Here is a 21,570-nt window from a genome sequence, read left to right as displayed (position 1 = left end):
GAACCAAAATATAGTTGAATCATACTTGAACTTCAACTTCAACTTCAATTACACTTTTGTGTATTCAAGTTTTACAAAGTCTTTTAAAAATATTTTTTCGCACTTTCAATATTAGAAAATAAAGAGTAAATGTGATATTAAGCTTGTTCTTTTAAAGGATTGTTCTTCAACCAAATTGGGTTTAGTGATTCTTAGCCAACCTAACTCTTCTTCTTTATCACAAAATAAGGATGACTTAGGGTTTGGTGAGTCTATTTGTAAATCAAGAAAGTGGTGTATTTTCTTGTGGAATTTGAGTGATCAAAAAGAGATAATCTTGAGATTTGTATTTAATATTCAGATTTGGATATATCATGATATGATTTTCTCTATCCTTTACTCTTTTCACTTTTCAAATTTTGTTCTTTACTATCTTCTTCTGTTGCACTTATGCTTTTTACTTGTTTAAAAAGAGTAAATAATTTACAAACCTAATTCACTCCCCCTGCTATCATGTACTTACATATGTTTCTAGGTGTAGCTTGCTGAACAAATTTGTTGTCGCACCCCGATTTTCGGCTGCACGACTTTGTTTAGAGTCGTCATTATATTTTATAGTTAAAAATGTAGAAAAATCTTTTAAGCCCAATTACCTTGGGCTTTTGGATTTTTGATATCCAGGTTCGGGAGTCGGTTACAATGTATTATTAGCACCCTACCAGCCGGCCTTAAGCGGCACCCTTCATTAAAATATATGACGTTATTATTATTATCATCCTTATTAAATTTTATGATTAATCAATCAATTATTAAGACGAAAAAAATAGTTTTTTATTATTATGTCTGACAAGATTGACCCTGGTCCTACGTATCCCTTTTAAGGGAATCAAGACTTTCTTTAGTAGAAAAATGTTTATTATTGAAAAAAAAGTTTTCGCTTAGTTAATTTTTATTATTTTAATTAAAAAAAATAAAGTTGAATCGATTTAAAAGAAGCGGTGTTGCGCGACCTTTCGAAGATGATTTGAGAAGAAAGAGGTCTCCGGAGCGACCTTCTCTCCATCTTTGATTAACTCCCAAAATTATATCAAAAACATTTATAAAAATTTCATGTGATTCTATTAATAATCTTTGTTGTCATAGTAAAATGTTCTAATTATTGTTATTATCTTTTATCATATGATGAATAATTTTTATTAGATTTTTGCTAGAATAGGTATTAATATGATTTATAGTGTTATATTTATTTTTATAATTACTAGCGTGTTGACACCCGCTTTAATATTGTTTATAATGTATAATTTATATGCTATAAATATCAAATATAATAATTTATGTTAGATATTATAATTTGGAGGTGAACATGTTTGATTGAGGCAATTATTTAATTCTATTATTTAAAAATTGAAAATTTAAATAATTAAATCACTTACAATTATCTTTATAGGTCATTTTCCTTTATGAAATTATACATGTATCTTAGATATCTATATTCAATCATTTAAATAATTGAATCACTTACAATTATCTTTATAGGTCATTTTCCTTTATGAAATTATACATGTATCTTAGATATCTATATTCAATCAATGCAATAATCTCTATTAAACAGTAGTGGAATTATATATTTATATTTGTACCTGAGTGGTTATATCGGATATGTGGTTTATTGAATGTGTTTAATAGAAGTATTAATCTCTATTAAACAATGATCTTATTAAATATGTGGTTATACCGGATACATATTTTGACTTTATAACTTACTATATAGAATTATATATACTTCATGATAGTAGTTATCTTTCAATTGATTATGTATATTTGTTTACATCCATCAAATATAGTAAAACATATAAATGAATAAGACCATGCCTTCTACCCAAAATTATGGGATGGTTTTATGTGGAAACAATCATCTATAAAAATATTATTGAGTAAATTGTAAGTGATTAGTATAATTTTATCACATTTTTCATAACATGATATTTTGGTGAAAACTCATATTCCAAATAAGTTATGTACCCAAAAAATATTCCAAATAAATTAAATTACCAATTATCTTTCCAAATCACATTTGTTATATTACGACATAAAAATATATCTTTACTTTGCATAGAAGAAGCAAAGATAAATAGTAAGCATGTAAGAGTTATATTAAAAACTAAAATAATAAATATCATTCGATAAGATGAAATTATAAAATTTACCACTCTTAAATGTAGATAAATTAATTAGCAATTAAGTTAGTAAAAATTGCAAAGTTCTAATTAACATTGAGTGAGTAAGATTCCATTGGAACCGATTATAAAAAAGTCAGTTGACTCACCAGACTTGTGAGCTTTTGAAGTGGGCCCCAACAACAAAAAACCAATTCAATATTTTCTTTATTATACCAACAATTACAACACCAAAGTGAAATATGAATGCATCATGGGTGTTGATTGAAACATCCTTCTCTTTTGATTGAAGAAGTATTATTCCAACAACTCCACTTCTTGGATGACCAACCCATTTTAACAATTAACCGATGTAACAACATAACTTTGTATTCATTCATGGAATATATTGTATTACCATGTAATGTAGTTATTGTTAAGTCTATTCTTTGAAAGAAAAAAGAAATACCTGAAAATCGTAAGAGGAAGATAATGGAGAATAAAAATGGGAAATGATAGTAGTGAGTAACATTATATTTTTGCAGTACCTTTGGTGCATTGCTTTGTCTTTTTTAGAAATACCATCCTAAAATAATGTAGTGGAAAGAACAATAACTAAAGATGTGTTATTCTTGCAAATTATATAATTTAGGAAACAATTTCTTTAAAAGTGGTAGTTTTTGAAAAAGTAACTAACGCAGTTTTTTTTAAATTAATTCAAATGGGAGGTTTTAAAATATTATAAAAAAATTTGGTTAAAAAGTAATAAAGATGATAGTTTTTGAAAACTAAGTAATAATGTGAATGAATGTAACATTGTGTATATAGTTTTTTGGTAGAAAATAGAAAATAATGAGGGTAAGAAACTATAAATTACACTATGAATAGTTAGTTATTTTATGTTTTTAGAATTATTTGCTATATATATGAACTTAAATGAAAAGAATTGTTTTGAATTATTTAATAGCTTTACCGTGTAAGCGAATGCATTGTTATTTATCCATGACTTTGGTTATGCATTGAATTGAGTTGTTGGAGTTTACTTATATATAGAATTAAGTGTCAATAGGAAATTACTCAAACAAATTAATATAATAATACACAAATAAAAAGCAACACTAATAAACATAACAAAAATAAGTGGGGTGGGGGCATACGGGTTGTTTAGAACCTAAAGTCCCAAAAGGGATTTTCCCTAACACACTATACCTCTTTCATCCTCTCCCCCCTTGGCTTCTTTCACGATGGTAGTGGAGAGAGGTGATTAACGGCGGTGAGAGGCGGCAATGGTGAGTGATTCTCCAGCGGAGGTGAGGATCATGATGGCGGCTTGAAGAATGGACAATCACCTCCTCCATCCCTTCCTCTTCGGTGAGGGCTTCGATTGATGAAGGCGGCAGCCACGGTGGGAACCACCGTTTATCATGGTGGATGGAGGCGAGGAGAACCCGTAAGGTACCATATCCTTCTTTTATTTTTCTTTTATGATTCCCTTGTTCTCGCGGTGGTCACCGAGACGAGATAGGGATTCGGAATCGGCATCAACGCAATGGGTCCAGTAACTAACCCTGCTCCTTTTCTATTTTATCCTTTTGGCTTGAAATTGGATGATTAAGTGTGACTAACCTCGGCAAGCATTTATCCGAGCATTTATCCGAAATTATGCTATCGTGTTATACTATCTATTTCTTGTTTATGGATATTTATCCCTGTTGAAGCCGAGTGAATATGTCTTATGTTTGAATCTGACATTCTAGCCATTTTTTAGCAAAGTTCTGAGTTTATTTCATGGTTGTAGGCTTGTAAAGAACATAGAAATGTCTTTCAAGATGTTTCAGTCACCGTATGCATTTCATTTGATATATATGACTTAAATTAGATTGAGGGCTACTTGTTTACAACTGTTTAGATGAACATATGTATCTAGTTTGATGCTCCGAACACATGATGAAGAAGAACATTTTCTGTTTATAATTGCTTGAATGAGAGGAATAAATGGATTACCTGGAGGTATACCTTTAGCCTTTGTTGTGTAAAAGCCAATCTCCTGTTCCTGATTTCTCGTTCTGTTTCTGTGTTTCAAGATTATCCACACCGTTCTCTATCGCCAACTTGGTCTTCCGGTTGTTGATACCTCTCTGTGATTTCTTTTTGCTTACTGTTTTCAGTTTGTGTTGCTCTGCCTTCTTGGTTTATGGCGCCTGTGATGTATAGCTCTATATTCAGATTGCTTTTGTTTAGATATGTGTATAGTGATTGCTCCTTGGAACTGGTATGATATTGAATCTATTCGAATGTTACTCTCTTTATCTATATTTCTGCCCTTTTCTCTGAAATCCTCTCTCTCTGATTTCTGTATCGTGGTGTATCCGTGATTAGTAGGTGCATGTATGTGGGTTGATTGAGAAATTCTGACTAAGAAGGTGCTGTAGTGTTAGAATTTTGAGAGGGGATTTGGCCTCTTTCACTGTGTTGTTTATCCTTACAGCACTGCATATATGCTCTGTTTTCTTTAATTTTCGTGTGGTGAACCCCCTTTTTGTGGTTGTAATGCCTCTCCTTTTATAGCTGAGTAGTGGTGCTCTTTGGGTTGCTAATTGAAAGTCAGGAATAATCCTGACCCTTGTGTTTTGAAACTGCCTAATGATTGCTCATTCATGCTTATTATTGCATCTATAACTGAAATAGGAGATGCCAATGGCCATGACTTCTGGTTTGTACTTCTTACTACAACTGCTAGGACCGAAGATATTCTCTGATGATTGATTTGATTTACTGATTATTCCAATTAAAATTGCTCATCAATAGCGTCATTTAGGTTGATTGTGTAACTGAAACTTCTGACTTACACCTTCTTATTGCCATCTCTTGAGATTCTGCTCTGAAATTCATGAGTGACTATTTTCTCTTTGAATTACGTTTCATTCCAGCACTGTGTCCACCTATGGATGTTTGAGCTATGTACAGATTTTGCAGCATCATCCCTTAGGATCTCTAAAGTTCTTTTTGAAACCTCAAGTTGCCTCAAAGTCTCATTGACTGATTTGTTGGATTGAGATGATTCATAAACTATCTATGAGTTGGTTTTTTTCATGTTCTCCAAAAGATGTTCTGCCAGGTTTTGCTTCAAGTTCAAGAGTTCCAAGTCCAATGATTCTGCTAGTTAAGCTGGTGCTTTCTCAAAGTTTGCCATAAATTCAAGCTGAACCTTAATCTGCTGAATTTTATTGATGACAGAGTTCAGGACATCAGAGTTGGCTGTTTGCCATTGCTATGACTCGTCATTCTCCTCTGCAATTTTCTTTGTCTTGGTAACATAAGCTTCTTCAGCAATAGTGAGCTTTAGAAATTGGTGTTAATATATTATGGTTCATGAGATTTGCTTTGTACAATTAATAACATTGTAGTGTGCCATATTGTTACTGCACCCTTACTTAGTCAGATTAAGCAGGAAATGGACACTTTCCAGGGAATGAAATATATGATTCCTTATTTAATTACAGCGTGTTGACCAAGGATGTCTCATATGTATGTTTTCTTGAACTAGCCTACTTGGCTTAAAAGTAGTTTGCATGAAATTACAATGGTTTGGGGTTCCAATTGATTATTAGTAACAAGTGAATGTTTGGTTTGGATTTTCCAACATTAAAGCTTGACCTTGAGAAGCTTATGATATACCTTTTTTCAGATTAGTTTTCTTCCAATGATTGCAATTGGGATTTGTATTGGTTATGACAATATTTGCAAGGAAAAAACGCGTTTCACAAATAATAAGAAATAACCCCAAAAGACATCATGATATTTAGGGATAAATCCTTCTAAAAAAACGATACTTTATTATGCACAAGATAAAAGCAAAAGGTAGGACAAAATTGAGTGTTCACACTTGTCATTTGAGCATCTCTAAAAATAGAGATACTCGCTCTTTGTAATTCAATTGAGTCATAATAAGAAGCTTGTAACTACAAAAACAGAATTAGATACATTTCCATTCTCTCTTCTTTGTTCTCTATTTTTCTCATGTCAAATCCTACTTTTCGGTTTGTTACTTGTACTGATATTTCAGTGAAGTATCTTAGTGATGAAGATCTTCTTCTTCATCTCAATCCAGTGTATCTTAGCATGGAAGATCATGATCGATGATCCTCTTGTGGCTACTTAATTCCCTCTCCGAAGATCTGGCTGTTGGTTGCAGATATTCCTTTGAGTTGTGGCGACTAATATTTTCATGCACAAACTAAAGCAAAGAGTAAACTACTTAGAGATTAATTAAGATCTATTGTGAAGGGCTCTAACACTATATGAGAATACTTCATGGGTATCTTTCATCTTTTTGGGTAAGAAACTAATCTCTATCGAGGTTTGTGGCTACCCCTCCCAACAAGTGTCGCTCACAGGAATCGAATCCTGAACCTTATGCATTCAGTGGGGCCTTATACGACTAGTATGATATTTCTCTTGGTTTTGGTGCACCAGTTTACAACACTTCATCATTTCCTCCTATTTCAATATGTATTGTAGCTATGCTCATACTTCTTATCCTCATGTTGGAAGGAACTTCAATGGCACTATGGAACTCGTCTCACTTATCCTAGAGGTTTGTTTCTTCCTCAATCTATAGAGCTCTATAATTAGCTATCATTCTATGTGTCTGGCTCTCACTATGGTTTCCCCATTCTTATGCTCAAGTGCCATCTAATTCCACTTATGCAATGACAACTACCTCCTTTAATGATGCAAAATTTAACACCAATACACCAGTATGGTTCCCAGACTCGAGCAATCAATCATCTTACACATGATCATGCTCTTTTGCTAGAACCTATTGAGAATTTTACTTCAAAACACATCTATGTGGTAATGGTTCTAATATCCTTGTTGTTGTTACATGTGACAATTCTAACTTTTACTCCGTTATAAAAAGCAAAGAGACATGAATAAATGGATTATGGTGTGAATATTTTTTTACCTAAATTTTTCAAGTCTAGTTTTTTCATTTCCTTTTACTTTGGTAATGAAGAGGGAGTCAATGAAAGACAACACATATAAGAAAGAAAACCAAATTGGAACATACCATGCATTCATATTAATATTTTTCATAAATTTATCACTATAAAAATATAGTTACAAATTCATAACATTGTTCCTGTTAATGTAAACAAACAAATAATTATTGTATAAATTAAATAAATTATATTCATAATAAGATGTTCTCATTAAAAAACAAATAATTTGATATGTTAGACAATTGACATTAATTTCTTCATTCACTTTGATTGTATATCAAAAGAAAACAAAACAAACCAAACAAATTAATTATATTTATAAAAAGAAATATTACATATATGGTGTAAATATTTTACCTACTTGTGGGAATATACTACCTAGGGAACATATATTTTATAATCATAGAACATTAATGAATCTACCTTATCTTAATTGGTTGTTCAATTTAAATGTCTATTTAGAATATTTCTAAAGTGTTAAATATTGAACACAATTTATTTGTGAATATTCCAAATAAGTTAAATTAATTTAATCCAGTTTAGGTCTTATTCCTAAAATTGAAACAAAAAATAGAGTCCGGCCAATTTTTTTAAAAATCAATCCAACTATATCTATTACCCAAATAATTTTATTTTTGAACCAGTCTACATTTGAACACTCTAGTTACAATCTTAGCTACATGTAGAATATCAATTTGGTTTAAATATTGAAATAACTTTTGCTCTCTTCAATGAGCTAACTTGAACGATAAAACTGGAGCTGAAATTTATGATGCTAAGTTGTAGATAGCTTCCAAATCTCTGTAAAATTTAAGCTATCAGACCAGTGAACGGATAGCACCATCTTTAACTGCTACACTAAAAACACCTAGTACCCGACTGCAAACTGCATTATAAGATCCATATATCTTTTACCCATTTAAAGGCTGCACTGTCTTTAATTTCACTTGATAATCAGAATTAAGTACACTATCAAACTAAATTTATCCTATATAAAGATTGAACGTCCTGTTAATACCGAACAGTATAGTTGCAGAAATAAGTTTCAAGTTTACAGGCCACTGATCCTAAGTTTCAGCCTAAAAACTCAATTACTTTAAGTAGGTCAATACATCTCAGCCAGCTTAGTCTCTGGGATAGGCCACTTAGTGCTGCTAGCACTTGATAATTGCATATAAGAAATAAATGGTAAGGGTGGGGACTAAGCTGACCGACATATCAAGTGCCACTTAGTGCTGCTAGCCATTGATATAAGTGAATGCAAGTGTTACACTTTTGATACAAAATAAAAAACTTTCGCTATTAGTCAGGAAGCTCAGAACGCTCCCTCTTTGCTGTTTCTATCATTGTAGACAAGAACTTAATGGGGTCGCAATCAAGATGATTGGTAAGGTTAGCATGTGCCAAAAATGGAAGCTTTCTCAAAGTTCTTCCGCTCATTCCCTGTAAGCAGATTAAACTCATTAGTCGGTATTACGGGTCAACCAGAAGATTGAGGTTCAAGATCCATAGGTAGTGTATGTTCCTACCTCACATGACTCTGCAGCTTCAAGTAGTTTCTTGCAGAGTAGCACAGGCTCATGTGAATCCGGTGCATTTAACCACTCCTTTGCTCTAGCATAATTTGGAAGTGTCACATCCGTACAACCCTGACCAATTCAGTATAGCCGTAAGACTAATATGCCAAAATGTAAGAGTTGGAATAGAATAAATATTAGAATACTGATGCCATCCATTTTATCCAAAAAGTCTCCTAGAGAACTTTAAGAAGTTTCTGTACCTGCAAACTACTTAAGATCCCTGTACGCATCAGTTCTTGCAAGCAAGACCTTAATATTTCATACCGAGCATGAAGAGTCGGGGGACCAACATATGCTTTGATATCAGCTCGATCAACAAAAGCAATATCTGCAATAAAATTGATAAATCTGTATGATCTGCAGAACGTGAAAATATGTGCTTCAAATGGATATATATATATATATATATATATATTATATATATATAAAAGTAGATGTGGAGAAAAGTAATTTAAAACACAACATTTAAATCTTAATCTCATAAGTGTGGTTGGCTACATGAGTCGAACAATGTCATAATGTTTTATCAAAATTATGTTCATTGACAAATGACAACATTGATCTGTAAATCTTTCCTAACTGTTTCACCTATGGTTTTTCTTAGTCTCCCTCTTCCTCTAAGAATTAAACCAACCCCCATTTGATCAACTTTTCTTATTGAGGCTTCTACTGACCACCTCCACAAATGTCCAAACCACCTAAGGGGCGATTCTACAATCTTTTCTACAATCGAAACTACTCCAATTTTCTCACTTATACATTCATTTCTAATCTTACGGTCCTACCTTGTCTAGTGTGATCACTCATCCAAACAATATTCTTATCTTTGCTACATGTAGTTTATTGTCTTACTGACATTTATAATGTCTAACATTGAGTCTCATAACATTACAAATCTTATAGCCGAGACATTCAGTAATGTGTCCACCTAGTGAGAAAAGACGTTTCTTGTGATGCATTGTTTTATAACTTATATTGATCTAATGTTAATTTCAGAATGGGAAAATTACTGTTTTAGTGTCAAAGTAAACAATATACATTGGCATGAGCATATTATCATTGTTTCAATTGCAGACCACATCATCTAATGTGGCCACAATATTATAGTTGTAGTGACCATCATAACCGCATCACACCGCATCACACTGCAATTATGATTTGACACCTAAGCACAATGATGCAGCTGCATCAGACTACGACGCAACTGCTTCAGGTCGCATTTGGACTGCCTTGAATCGTATCATGTCGTATCAAATTCAAAAATATGTTTTTAACTACAAAAAAGTTCACATTGCAACAACCACAATTTGAATCGTAACTGCCGTAATGACCATGACTGCACCACAACCATAACTACAACCGCAATTTAGAATACTACTTATTACTGTCAGTAACAATGCAGGCAAAATAAGTCTAAGCAACTTGACTTTCAATGCCCCAAACAAGCGCATAGTGGTTAGATGAAATAAATAAATAAACTAAAATTACAACAAGTTTAACAGATTTGACTATTCAGATTTACAGGAACAGGAGCGGGAAGGTCATAACTTATAAGGAAAAAGCTGCAAAATTGAATGAAGGAAAGTTGATTTAGGCTTACCGATAGCAGCAGTTATGTTGGAGGTGGTTAGTATTATCACATTTGGAGATGATTTTAACTTATCCATCTGAGTGAGTAATGCATTGACAACCTGAAATTTCATATTCAGATTGAATACATACTAACACAATCAAGCAGCCAAAAAAGGCAACACCTTCGAATTACATTTTTACATGTTTGTGTAACATTTTAGATCATTTTCAAAAGGTGGTGAACAATTTTATTCCAGCAGGAAGGAGAGGGAGGGCTTTACCCGAATAGAGTCTGAAGGTTCAGAACCAGATAGAGCAGCTTTTCTAGCAGCTGCAAGGCTTTCAACTTCATCTGCAGAATCACAAGCATATATATTCAAGCAGACATGAGAACAATACTTGAGCATTAAGCTAAATTTCATCTTCTTATGCCTCACCAATCAAAACAAATACCAGATTGCTTTCTTCCTCCACCATCTCTTGAATTTTTTGGAAAAGTTTTGCAACCTAGAAACAACAAAACATGCTTAGGCCTTCCATATTACCTAATCATACAAAAACAGTTTATTTATACTAGAGTGCATAGATATGGTTGGCAATATCCCAATTTGATTTATTAAATCTCCTTTAAAAATTGCATAAATTCCCAAGCGGACATAGTGAAATGATAATCATAATGGAACATCGGATTGTAATTAAATGGAAGAACTTATTCAGTTTATGACTCCAACAAGTCATATTGATCAATTAATATTGGTATCGTACATGTAATTGACTTGTTGCTTCAGTAAGATACAATTATAAAATAATAATAAAATATATTATTACTATTAATTAGTTAATTAATAGATACTAATAATTAACAAAAACAGAAGTCCTAGTATTTACAGAAGAAAAGTTTATCCAGATGAAACAAAATCCTACAGCAGACACTGCAAAACTGAGTAATACTAAGATGAAATTAACATGCTTCAATTCCAAAGCAATGCTGGTAATGCCTTTTTGGAAGGAATGGCAGTGTTACAGTCATAGAAGGAAGAGGAAACATCAAAGAATCCTATGGGCAAGGTATGCAGCTTCTGCCTATTTGGAGGAAAATGAACACTGGGATATTTTCACAAAGATGTACCTAACCAGGATATACCTTTCAATTAGCTAGACAGGAACTTGCAGCTAGGATTTTGTTTTATTTTCCTAGTATTAGGGATACAAGAGATAAAATTATTTTTGATCAATTGAATTCAGAACTTCAGGTTAATGTTTTGTAACAGTTTGTACTGAATTATGTGATCTGAGGGAACCTTTCGTGTAATGGAAGGTGGTTCTCAATCGTATAATTATTTGTTGGTTGTTATATTTTGCCTAGGGGTAACGGAACTTAATCTTTTACCCAAAAAAACAATGATAATGAAGATGATTATGGCAACTCAAGTCTTCTAGCTTTTCCTACAAATACTGCTACTTGTTTGCCAATGGACATTACTCGTTTTCATTTTCATATAAACTGTACGGCTGTATCTAAAAACTTATTTTGTTCGAACAAAAACGTGATACATAGATGAACCTATTATCACTAAACAATACCGAGGGAAATGAAATTTATTATTAGTCATTGCACTGTACTACCAGATCCAGGTGAAAGATGAAAAAGAGATTTTATAATTAAGTCTACTTTGTAGGCTTATACTGCCCTAATGAATTTGGATCCAGTATAAGAATTGTCCTCCAGCATATGGAGGCAGCATGCAACACAGACAACTTATCATGTACAAAATCCTAGAGAACGAGATCAAGAAACACTAGAAATTCAAAAAGGCCACGCCCTATCCTTATGGATCAATAGGGAAATTTCATATTTGGTGACTGGAATTCTACACCTAACCTAAACCTTGGGTGTTCCTAGCCACTCAAATCAACCAACCATTTGTCCTCAGTTAGTATCAGCTTGAAAGAGGCATGATAAATACAGGAAATTCTATGCCCGGAGACTATTACTCAACAAAGGAAACTTGATTGCCAAACACAACAATAAAATAAATATTGAAGCCAATACACAATAAGAGCATGAATAATGTAAAAATCAATACCTAAAGACTTAGAAACCTAAAATGAAAGCATACATGCATACCAGCTTGCCACTTTCAGAAAACCATTTACTGAACAAAGAATGTGCGTTCACTTCAACCAGCTGGCACAGTGGGTACCTGAGTGGGGGGAAAACCTGGTGAGTTCTTTTTTGTTCCCATTGTTTGATGACTTTTTCTTTCGGAAAATATTGTTAGTGGTAAAAAGTTATTAGTAATAGATCCGTGCACCTTGAATTGAACCGAATTGATAGTTTCTGAGCTAATGCTTTACATAAAGATGTCTTTCCAGTCCCAGGAGGTCCATGTAAAAGAATTATGCTACACAAATAAAAGCTCCCAAAATATCAACATATGTTGACGTACACACAGTCGGAGGCAATGCTAAACTGAACAGGTCCTTACCGATTCCATGAAACAAGGAATGGATCAACACACTTTTCAGTAAAGAGCAAAGCACTTGCTGCATAACGTAACAACCTTTGCTTTAGACCAGATTCATACATTAAGCTGCAGAAGCAATGATTGATAGTGCAGTTAAATTCATTTAGAACTTACTTATTAACTATAAGAAAAATTATCTCAGTATATGACTGGTTGAGAAAAAGCATAAACTACAAAAAACCTTTCCCACATGCCATCAAATTCTTTTGCAGGAAGAGTCCATTCATTGAAAGTGGAAGTCTGGCCATCAGAACTTATTTCCTCAGATGGTCCTTCCTCACTTAGCTGTCAACACAAAATTCAGACAACATTATTTATGAAGTTCATAGCTGCACTTCAACTGAAAATAAAATAGAAAATAGAGCTTCCAGACTAAAGAGACAGATATAAATGGAGGGAACGTGATATTCATATAGGACAACATTGCATAGCTAACAAAACTTGATCATTCTCTCGCTACCATAACTTTAGATCATTTGACCGAGTCAAAGAATATGAAAAACAGAATAGAAGAAATCATATTGCAACATACTCATTTAATACATTAATAGTTGAACAAGGATATGTCAAACAAGGAAAACTGAGACCTATCACACATATTCAGTAAAATCAATTATGCACTTAGCAGTATCACCTGAAAGACATGCACAACAGGCTTCACTTGCCAGAACAAAAGAACATTATCATTGTGCATCCCCTCATCTACAAAACAAATATATGTTTTCAAAATCAGAATCAAAGAAGCAGAAATAGATACGCCACTCTCTAGGAAATGATTGCTTGAAAGCTCAAGAGGGAAATTTCATAATCATTGTGTAATGCCAATCTCTACTATTTCATTATTCTATATGGGGTTTCACCATTTCAGATTTGCAAAAAATAATCATACTTGAAATCAGTGTTTTAAATTGTACTTCCCAACCACAATTGCAGCTATTATGACTGCAATTTGGCCACATAGGTCAGATTTTCCCGCAATTATATTAAAGCAACATAATCACAATTGCAACTGCAACACTGCTTCAAATCAAGCTCGAAATCAAATCATACAAGTGAACTGTCATCATGTTGTTAACCAAAATGACAACTAAACGAGTAGGTAAGTAAAAACAAAACCTGTATCACAAACACAGATTCTTTGAACGTTATCTGCAAGAAACGTTTCATCAGGAGGAACAGGAATGGGTCCATCATTATAGCTCAAACTCCTCTTTTCAAGCATCCTGAAAATCAGTACGATGGCCATAAATATGACAAAAAAATTAACAAGAGTCCAATGCAATCAAGCTTGAGTTCGGTCTCCAATTTAATATAATATTAGCACACATGTCCCACTCAGACCGTCACGTCTTGGTTATGTTAAAATAATATAATGCTTAAGAAATTCAGTTAGGCAATTGAGCAAACATGTAATCCCCAAACTAGATTAGGAATAATCACCATTGTGGGAAACTACACATAACAATAAAAAGTGAAAACAAACTGAATAATAAACACTAGAATTGAACAAGCATCGGAATTTAGCCGAAGAACGAAAAGCGATTACCTCTCAACCGCAGAACGGACATCATCAATCCGAGCTGTGCTGGAAGATTTTAAGCATACCTCGACTACAAACGGGAGAAATGAACAAAATTGAAAGTGATTTCAAACAAAAACAGTAACTTGAAACGTAAGAAATGAGAATGAGAGAGAGAGGGTAAAAGTAGTGTACCAGGGACAAGAAATTTCTCTTGTGGAAGGATAAGAGAAGGTAAAGGAGAAGGAGGTGGGTGTTGGGAAATGACGACGCCGTTTTGGTCGGAGGTTTCGTCGGTGGAAGGGTTTTGTAGAAAGATTTCCATGGGAGCACTCATTTTGTTAGAATTTGGAAATGATTTCTGAGACCTGGAATTTGGGAAGAATGAAGGAAGGAGAGAGAAGAGAAAATGGAGGCTGGGTTTTCTTTTAAAATGGGCGGGAAAAGTCTCACAAGACTGAATGTTGCAATTTTTCATAATATCTATATCTATACTATATATAAAGTCAAAACTTGAAATAACTTCTCTCATTGTATAATTTTTATTTCCTATATTGCCCTTAACATTATTTAATTTTTACAAAAAAAATTATATAATCCTAAGCAACTACCACTAATACATTAATTAATCACATATCTCATCTTAAATTAAACATTATCATAAACAAAAAAAATAATATATAAAAATTGAATATATATTATTACACAATATTATTACACAATATATAAAGGGAAAACATGAAATAACTACAATGGTGTAATTTTAATTTCCTAATTTTAATTTACATACTTACAATGTTTAATTTTATGTAAGTATGTAATTAAACATCATCAACCTATTTACCACCTCCCTAGCATTATTATAATAAAACAAAATATTATAATATAAAATATTTCCAATATGAAGTATACTCAATACAAAAAAATATATTCTAATTCTCCAAAATAAAATATATAAATTTTGAATTGACATCGTAAAAATATGAATTTGGGCTAGCAGACACGAAGTGCATGTAACCACTACTTATCACAATTATTATTTTTTGGTATAACTAACAATATACTTTATGTTAGCTAATCCTCCCGCAAATGTTTCTTCTCTTATGGATTGAACCTGCGGTATTTGACCTAGTTAGATATTTAAAATTCAGTGGATTTTTATCACTAGATCAATACATCATTAATATATTATAATTAACTTCACTCTCATTTGGATCATATTCCTTGGTGTGAATCTCTTATATTATGATGAGAGTATGATGCCTAGCTATGGAATATTTATGGGGAAAGCGAGTAAGGTGGACAAAAAACGTATAAAGTTTGTGTTAGGGATTTATTTCAATACAATGTGACTTGTATATTGCAAATATGGCATCAATGTGGTAGGCCAATGGTGGTTGTACTTGCATCAAATTTCTCTTTTTGTCGAGCCACAAATGAATATGGTCGAGAATCATCCATGATCCTCTCAATCCTCAAGAATGAATTTCACAAGTAATTTTAGAAACTCATCAAAAGAAATTATCCTTTTAGTCTCCAACCATCTTTAAGTTCTTCACATATAAGTTTAAAGGGTAGTCTCCTTGCCAATAATTTCATCACTAAGGCTTTAGCATAAGGGCAACTTAACTCCTTGATGATACTTATGAGCTGGCCAAAATTTTGTTCCCCTTCAAAAACTACATTAACTAAATATTTGGCTCACAAGTCCTCTCACTTGTCTTTTGAATGACTCTTTGTTTCCTATTTTCTCTTAAGGATGTCTTCTCCTTCCACCAGTGTTTAGTGATTTATCTTGTGGACTTATCTTATGGTTGGTTGTTTGATAAAAATTCGTGGATAAAATAAATTCCTTTTTACTCTCTCCATTCTCCATATCGACCTCTATCTTTAAATTGTTGGTTAATAAGGGCTCTATTTTCACCTAGAGGGGGTGAATAGGTGGTATAGATTACAAATGAACTCGATTAGAAATGCAACAAATATTCTCAAACATAACTAATTTTAATCAATTAAAGAACAAGTTAATCAATTAACATATAGTATACTGAATCGATTATATGCGGACTTAATCGATTAATCAAGTTATTTTATCAAAAACCTTTTGCTTCTTGATTCTTTTGGTACAACAAGAAATCAGAGATATCCCAAACTTAATAAGATCTAAAAGATGAATACATAATGCAATTAACAGAGCAAGTTACTTATGCAATGATCAATTAAAGAATGATGTTAAACGATGCAAGAAAGCGATAATTGCGAGTAAGTAAAGAGTAAGGTAAAGAGAAGAAAATGCAGCTGATTTTATCCTGGTTCGTTTGCTTGTCCGCGTGTAAACTACATCCATATTTCTCTTTCCGATCTCGGGAAATTTGCTTCACTAGACGAAATTGATTGTTTGATACAAGCACTTCTTCACGAAGATTTCACTTGGACCTAGCTTCTAATGACACCCCGTCATTTCTAACTAAGTATCTTAACGAGACTTCTCTTGGACCTAGACCGCAACCAAAGTTTTCTCTTGATTACTCTCTTTTCTCTTAGGTGATACCTCACACCCACAAAGAGATAAATCCGCAAATAACGACCATAAAGTATGTATACAACTTTCCAATGTACCTAAAATGTGTTAAACAATACATTAACAATTTTGCACACAACTCTTTGATGAATATCACATACAGAGATTAAAATGAATATATAAGATTCACAAAAGGAAACCTTTGACACTCTCAAGATATGAAAATGCTCTCTTTTCAAAGATAGTAAAAACTCTTCTTTTTTTCTCAATCAATCACTCTTGAAAATTCTTGCTTTTCTGAGTTATAAAACAATAATGTATTTTCGTAATTCAATATGATATGAAGGATACCTTTGCATATGGGAAAGATGGTGAGATATCATTATGTTTTAAAACTCTTATGTTGGGGATAATCAATTAAAATAGTTACTTAATTGATTAACGTTTCTTTTAAAAACGTCCAAGATTCCAAAACATAAACTAACTTAATCGATTAACCGTGTTCTTAATCGATTAACAGATTTCCCATTTACAAAGAATTAAACGATTAGATAAAGTCTTAATCGATTAATGTTTTTCAAAAAGAATTTGTTTATTATGCATGAACCTCTAACATGAATGGTGTATGCATGATGCATGACTTTAAAAATGATATGATTATAAGTTCCCAAAATCATGTATGCTAAAATATATTTTAATCATGTTATGAATGAAAAAAACATCTTTTATGCAATATGCTCAAGTATGTGAGATTTATCAAGGGTTTACTCAACCTAGACGCTACTCATTCAAAACATCTTATATGACCTAAAAAGAAAATAATTACTCTTAGTCTTCATGATCCATGCTTGAATAGAGTCTTATGATATTGTTGTTGATATGCCCATTGTCTTCAAGCTTTAGTCTTTTTGTCTTCATCAAAATCATGATCTTACATACCAGCCTTTGCTAACTCACCTTGCACATAGTAGTGAGGTTCTCGTAGGCAAGATTTGTACATTTAAACTAAATCATATGAGTTCCATAACTCATTGTTACAATCGCCTAAAGGAGATCCATCACTAGCTAGGCCTCCAACCTCCAGAAATAACTCCTCATCCAAAGTAAATAATTTTCCTTCCAAATACTAACATATTTTCCATTCTTGTATTTAAAGATGATGTAAAATTCCTGAACTAAAGAGGGGTAGATATTACCATGCATTTCCAAGAAGGTGTTAGCCCCTTGGGCCTCTAATTCATGAGGGAATTGGAAGCCTTGTTCCACCATCCAAGCCATGTTTGCATACCGAATATAAGTCTGTTTTCGACTAACAAACTTTGATAATCTTGCTGCTTGGAAAGCTGGAGAGTAGTATGAATCATTACCAACAAAGTTTTTTCCACCTTGTGTAGAGGAAGAACTGTCAATCTCCAAATTTCTCATACACACAGGATAATGAAGAGATCGATGAATTCCACCTGTATTAGGTCTTCCTTTACTCATAATAGCATCTTAATTGCTTTTGCAGATTGGGGTTATGGTTTCTAAAGAGGGAAAATTCTAGGTTATGCGATTCTGAGGATTAATTGATGGAATACAAAGGTAATAGGTATAAAGTGGATGAAAATCGATAAAAGAGTTTCTAATTTGACACAAATTTTAAAAAATTTAAGGTGGGAATAGTTCTAGAGAAATATGAGGTTTTAGGGTTTTGAAATTCGTATTTAATCACGGTCAGGAATTGTACTTAATCAATTGTCGAAATGAAACTTTCTAACCAGATAATCGATTAAGGGTCAGTTTAATCGATTAACAGAATTAAAATATGTTCCCAGGTAATCGATTAAGGGTTTTTAATTGATTGCAACACTTAAAAATAAGCTCATGTAATCGATTAACTATGGAAATAATCAATAAATGACAGTTCTTTTGTAACAATCAACACATTTCAAGGTTTGCTTAGGGAATGCTATGATCTAACTAGACAAAAGTTATCCTAAATGATGATCAACCACAAATAGGGATACTCCATCAAATAAGAACACATATAAGCAATTATGCATGCACACAAACAAGATAGACATTTGAATAAAGATAAAAAAGTTTCATGAATTTACAAACAACTTTGATACTAACAAATATGCGATTCATCAATAATTTCTAGCTCTCTTCTTAACACAAAGAAAGTATCTCTAAGAAGAAGTTTAGTGAAAATATCAGCAAGTTGTTTTGAAGTTTCAACAAATTTAATTACACTATTACCTTTTTGAACATGATCTTTTAGGAAATGATGCCTTATTTCTATATGTTTGGTGTGAGAATGCAAAACAAGATTCTATGAATGATTTATAGCACTAGCTAGTATTACACACTTAATAGGAATTTTGTCAAGCACAAGACCAAAGTATACAAGTTTTTGCTTCATCCATAAGATTTGAGCGCAACACACACCAGTGACAATATATTTGCTTCAGCGGTTGAAAGAGTAACACATGCTTGTTTCTTATTATGCCAAGAAACTAAAGAGCTTCCTAATAGGTGGCAAGTACCGCTAGTACTTTTCCTATCCACCTTATATCCAACACAATCGGAATTGGAATAACCTATTAAGCTCAAAGATGCATTCTTGGGATACCATAATCTCATGCTTAAGGTTTATTTCAAGTATTTCATAATTCTCTTAGTAGTCGTGATATGTGATTATTTATGATTAGCTTGGTATCTAGCACACATACCCACACTAAACATAATATTGGGTCTACCTGAAGTTAGATAAAATAAGGATCCTATCACACCTCGATATTTTGTTATCTCAATTGACTTTCCTTTTTCATCCTTATGAAGATAACATGAAGTAGCCATAGGTATGGAAGCATCCTTTTCTTTTTCCATGTCAAACCTCTTCAAAAGTTCCTTGCCATACTTTGTTTGGTGGACAAATATACCATTTTCAATTTGCTTGATTTGTAGCCCAAGAAAGAAATTGAGCTCTCTCATCATAGACATTTCAAACTCTCCTTTCATCAAATCAGAAAATTTCTTACACAAAACATCATTAGTAACACCAAATATAATATTATCAAGATATATTTGAACTACCAAGATATATTTTTCTAATTTTTGTATAAAAAAAGTGGTATCAACTTTATCCCTTGCAAATCCCTTCTTTAAAAGGAATGAGCTAAGCATATCATACCAAGCTCTTAGGGCTTGCTTTAAACTATATAAGGTCTTTTTCAACTTGAAAACATGATTAGGAAATTTATAGTTTTCAAAACCAGGAGGCTGTTCCATATGTAGCTCTTCTTGAATAAAGCGATTTAAGAAGACACTTTTTATATCCATTTGAATTTTTTTGAATTGCGTAATAGATGCAAAGGCTAAAAGCATCATAATAGCCTCTAATCTTGCTACGAGAGCATATATGTCATCATAATCGATATATTCTTCTTGATTGTAACCTTTGGCTAACAATCTAGCCTTATTTCTAATAATCAAGTCAGACTATCAAGTTTATTTCTAAATATTGTGCTAATTATAGGATGATCACTTGGTCTAGGGACTAAATTCTACACATTACTTCTTTTGAATTGGTTTAGCTATCCTTGCATAGCTAGTGATGAATTCCCATCCTCAATGGGCTCATGGATGGTCTTTGGCTCAATTTGAGAAACAAATGCAACAAAATCTTAAATATTGTGCATAGAATTTCAGGTTACCACTCCCTTAGGAATGTCACCTATAACATTGTCAATAGGATGATCTTTCTTTGTCTTCCAAGCTTGTGACATTCTTGCATGTTCTTGACTTGAATCATAATCAACTATACCTACATTGTCAACTATACCTTTCTCCTATTTTGGAGAAGATTCATAAAAAAACAATATGAATAGACTCTTCTACTATCATCGTTCTTTTGTTAAACACTCTATATACTTTACTATGATTAGAATACCCAAGAAACATTCCTACATCGGATTTTGAATCAAATTTGCTTAGAAGTTCTTTTCCATTGTTCAAAATGAAGTATTTACATTCAAAAGCATGAAAATGAGAAATATTATTTTTCAGCCTTTAAACAATTCATATGGGGTTTCCTTAGGATTATGCCTCAAGAGTATTTTATTCATAACATAAAAAGTGGTATGAACTATTAGGTATCATTGGACATAACACCCTTAAAAAGGGGGGTTGAATAGGTGTAGCAGTTATAAATTACCGCTTTTCGCACCGAATCCCTATTCTAGAAAAAGTCCCAATTAATCGATTAACTCTCTGCCTTAATCAATTAACTCTCTGCCTTAATAGATTAACTCTCTTCCTTAATCGATTAACTCTCTGCCTTAATCGATTAACACACAAAAATAGCAAGATGCAGAATGGCTTCTTGCATAGCCACTCACCGACGTTCAAGAACAGATAAAACATATATTTTTATACAGAATTAAACTAGATACATCAACCTAACATTATCCAAAATATCAGTCAATATCATGCAATAATAATAAGAATTGAAATGTAAAGAGATAAGGGATAGAAAAAGCCTGCAACAAAGAATTTTATCCTGGTTCGTTTGCGGGTCTACTTGCAAATTACATCTAGGCCTCCCCTTCTGATCTCGGGAGATTTTCTTCACTAATATTGAACAAAATGTATAGTTACATGCAAACTTCTAATACAACACTTAGACGTTCCCTTCTTGAATCCAATAACCCACTTTCTTGGTT

The 21,570-nt window shown here is 32.6% G+C and overlaps 1 protein-coding gene across 1 annotated transcript; it reads right to left on the bottom strand.

Moving 5' to 3' along the window:
- On the bottom strand, nt 8,114-14,785 carry LOC109343389 (pachytene checkpoint protein 2 homolog). The gene is made up of 14 exons (XM_019581634.1): nt 14,536-14,785; nt 14,368-14,431; nt 13,938-14,044; nt 13,456-13,523; nt 13,003-13,106; nt 12,783-12,887; nt 12,609-12,698; nt 12,422-12,497; nt 10,731-10,800; nt 10,575-10,645; nt 10,322-10,412; nt 8,922-9,049; nt 8,671-8,790; nt 8,114-8,584 (listed from the first exon to the last, which is right to left on the bottom strand). Exons 1-14 carry the CDS (start codon nt 14,675-14,677, stop codon nt 8,444-8,446), a joined length of 1,377 nt encoding a protein of 458 aa, XP_019437179.1. The 5' UTR covers nt 14,678-14,785; the 3' UTR covers nt 8,114-8,443.

The sequence above is a fragment of the Lupinus angustifolius genome, chromosome LG03 (assembly GCF_001865875.1).
Source record: "Lupinus angustifolius cultivar Tanjil chromosome LG03, LupAngTanjil_v1.0, whole genome shotgun sequence".
Classification (NCBI taxonomy): Eukaryota; Viridiplantae; Streptophyta; class Magnoliopsida; order Fabales; family Fabaceae; genus Lupinus; species Lupinus angustifolius.
This window is presented reverse-complemented; position numbering and strand designations above follow the sequence as displayed.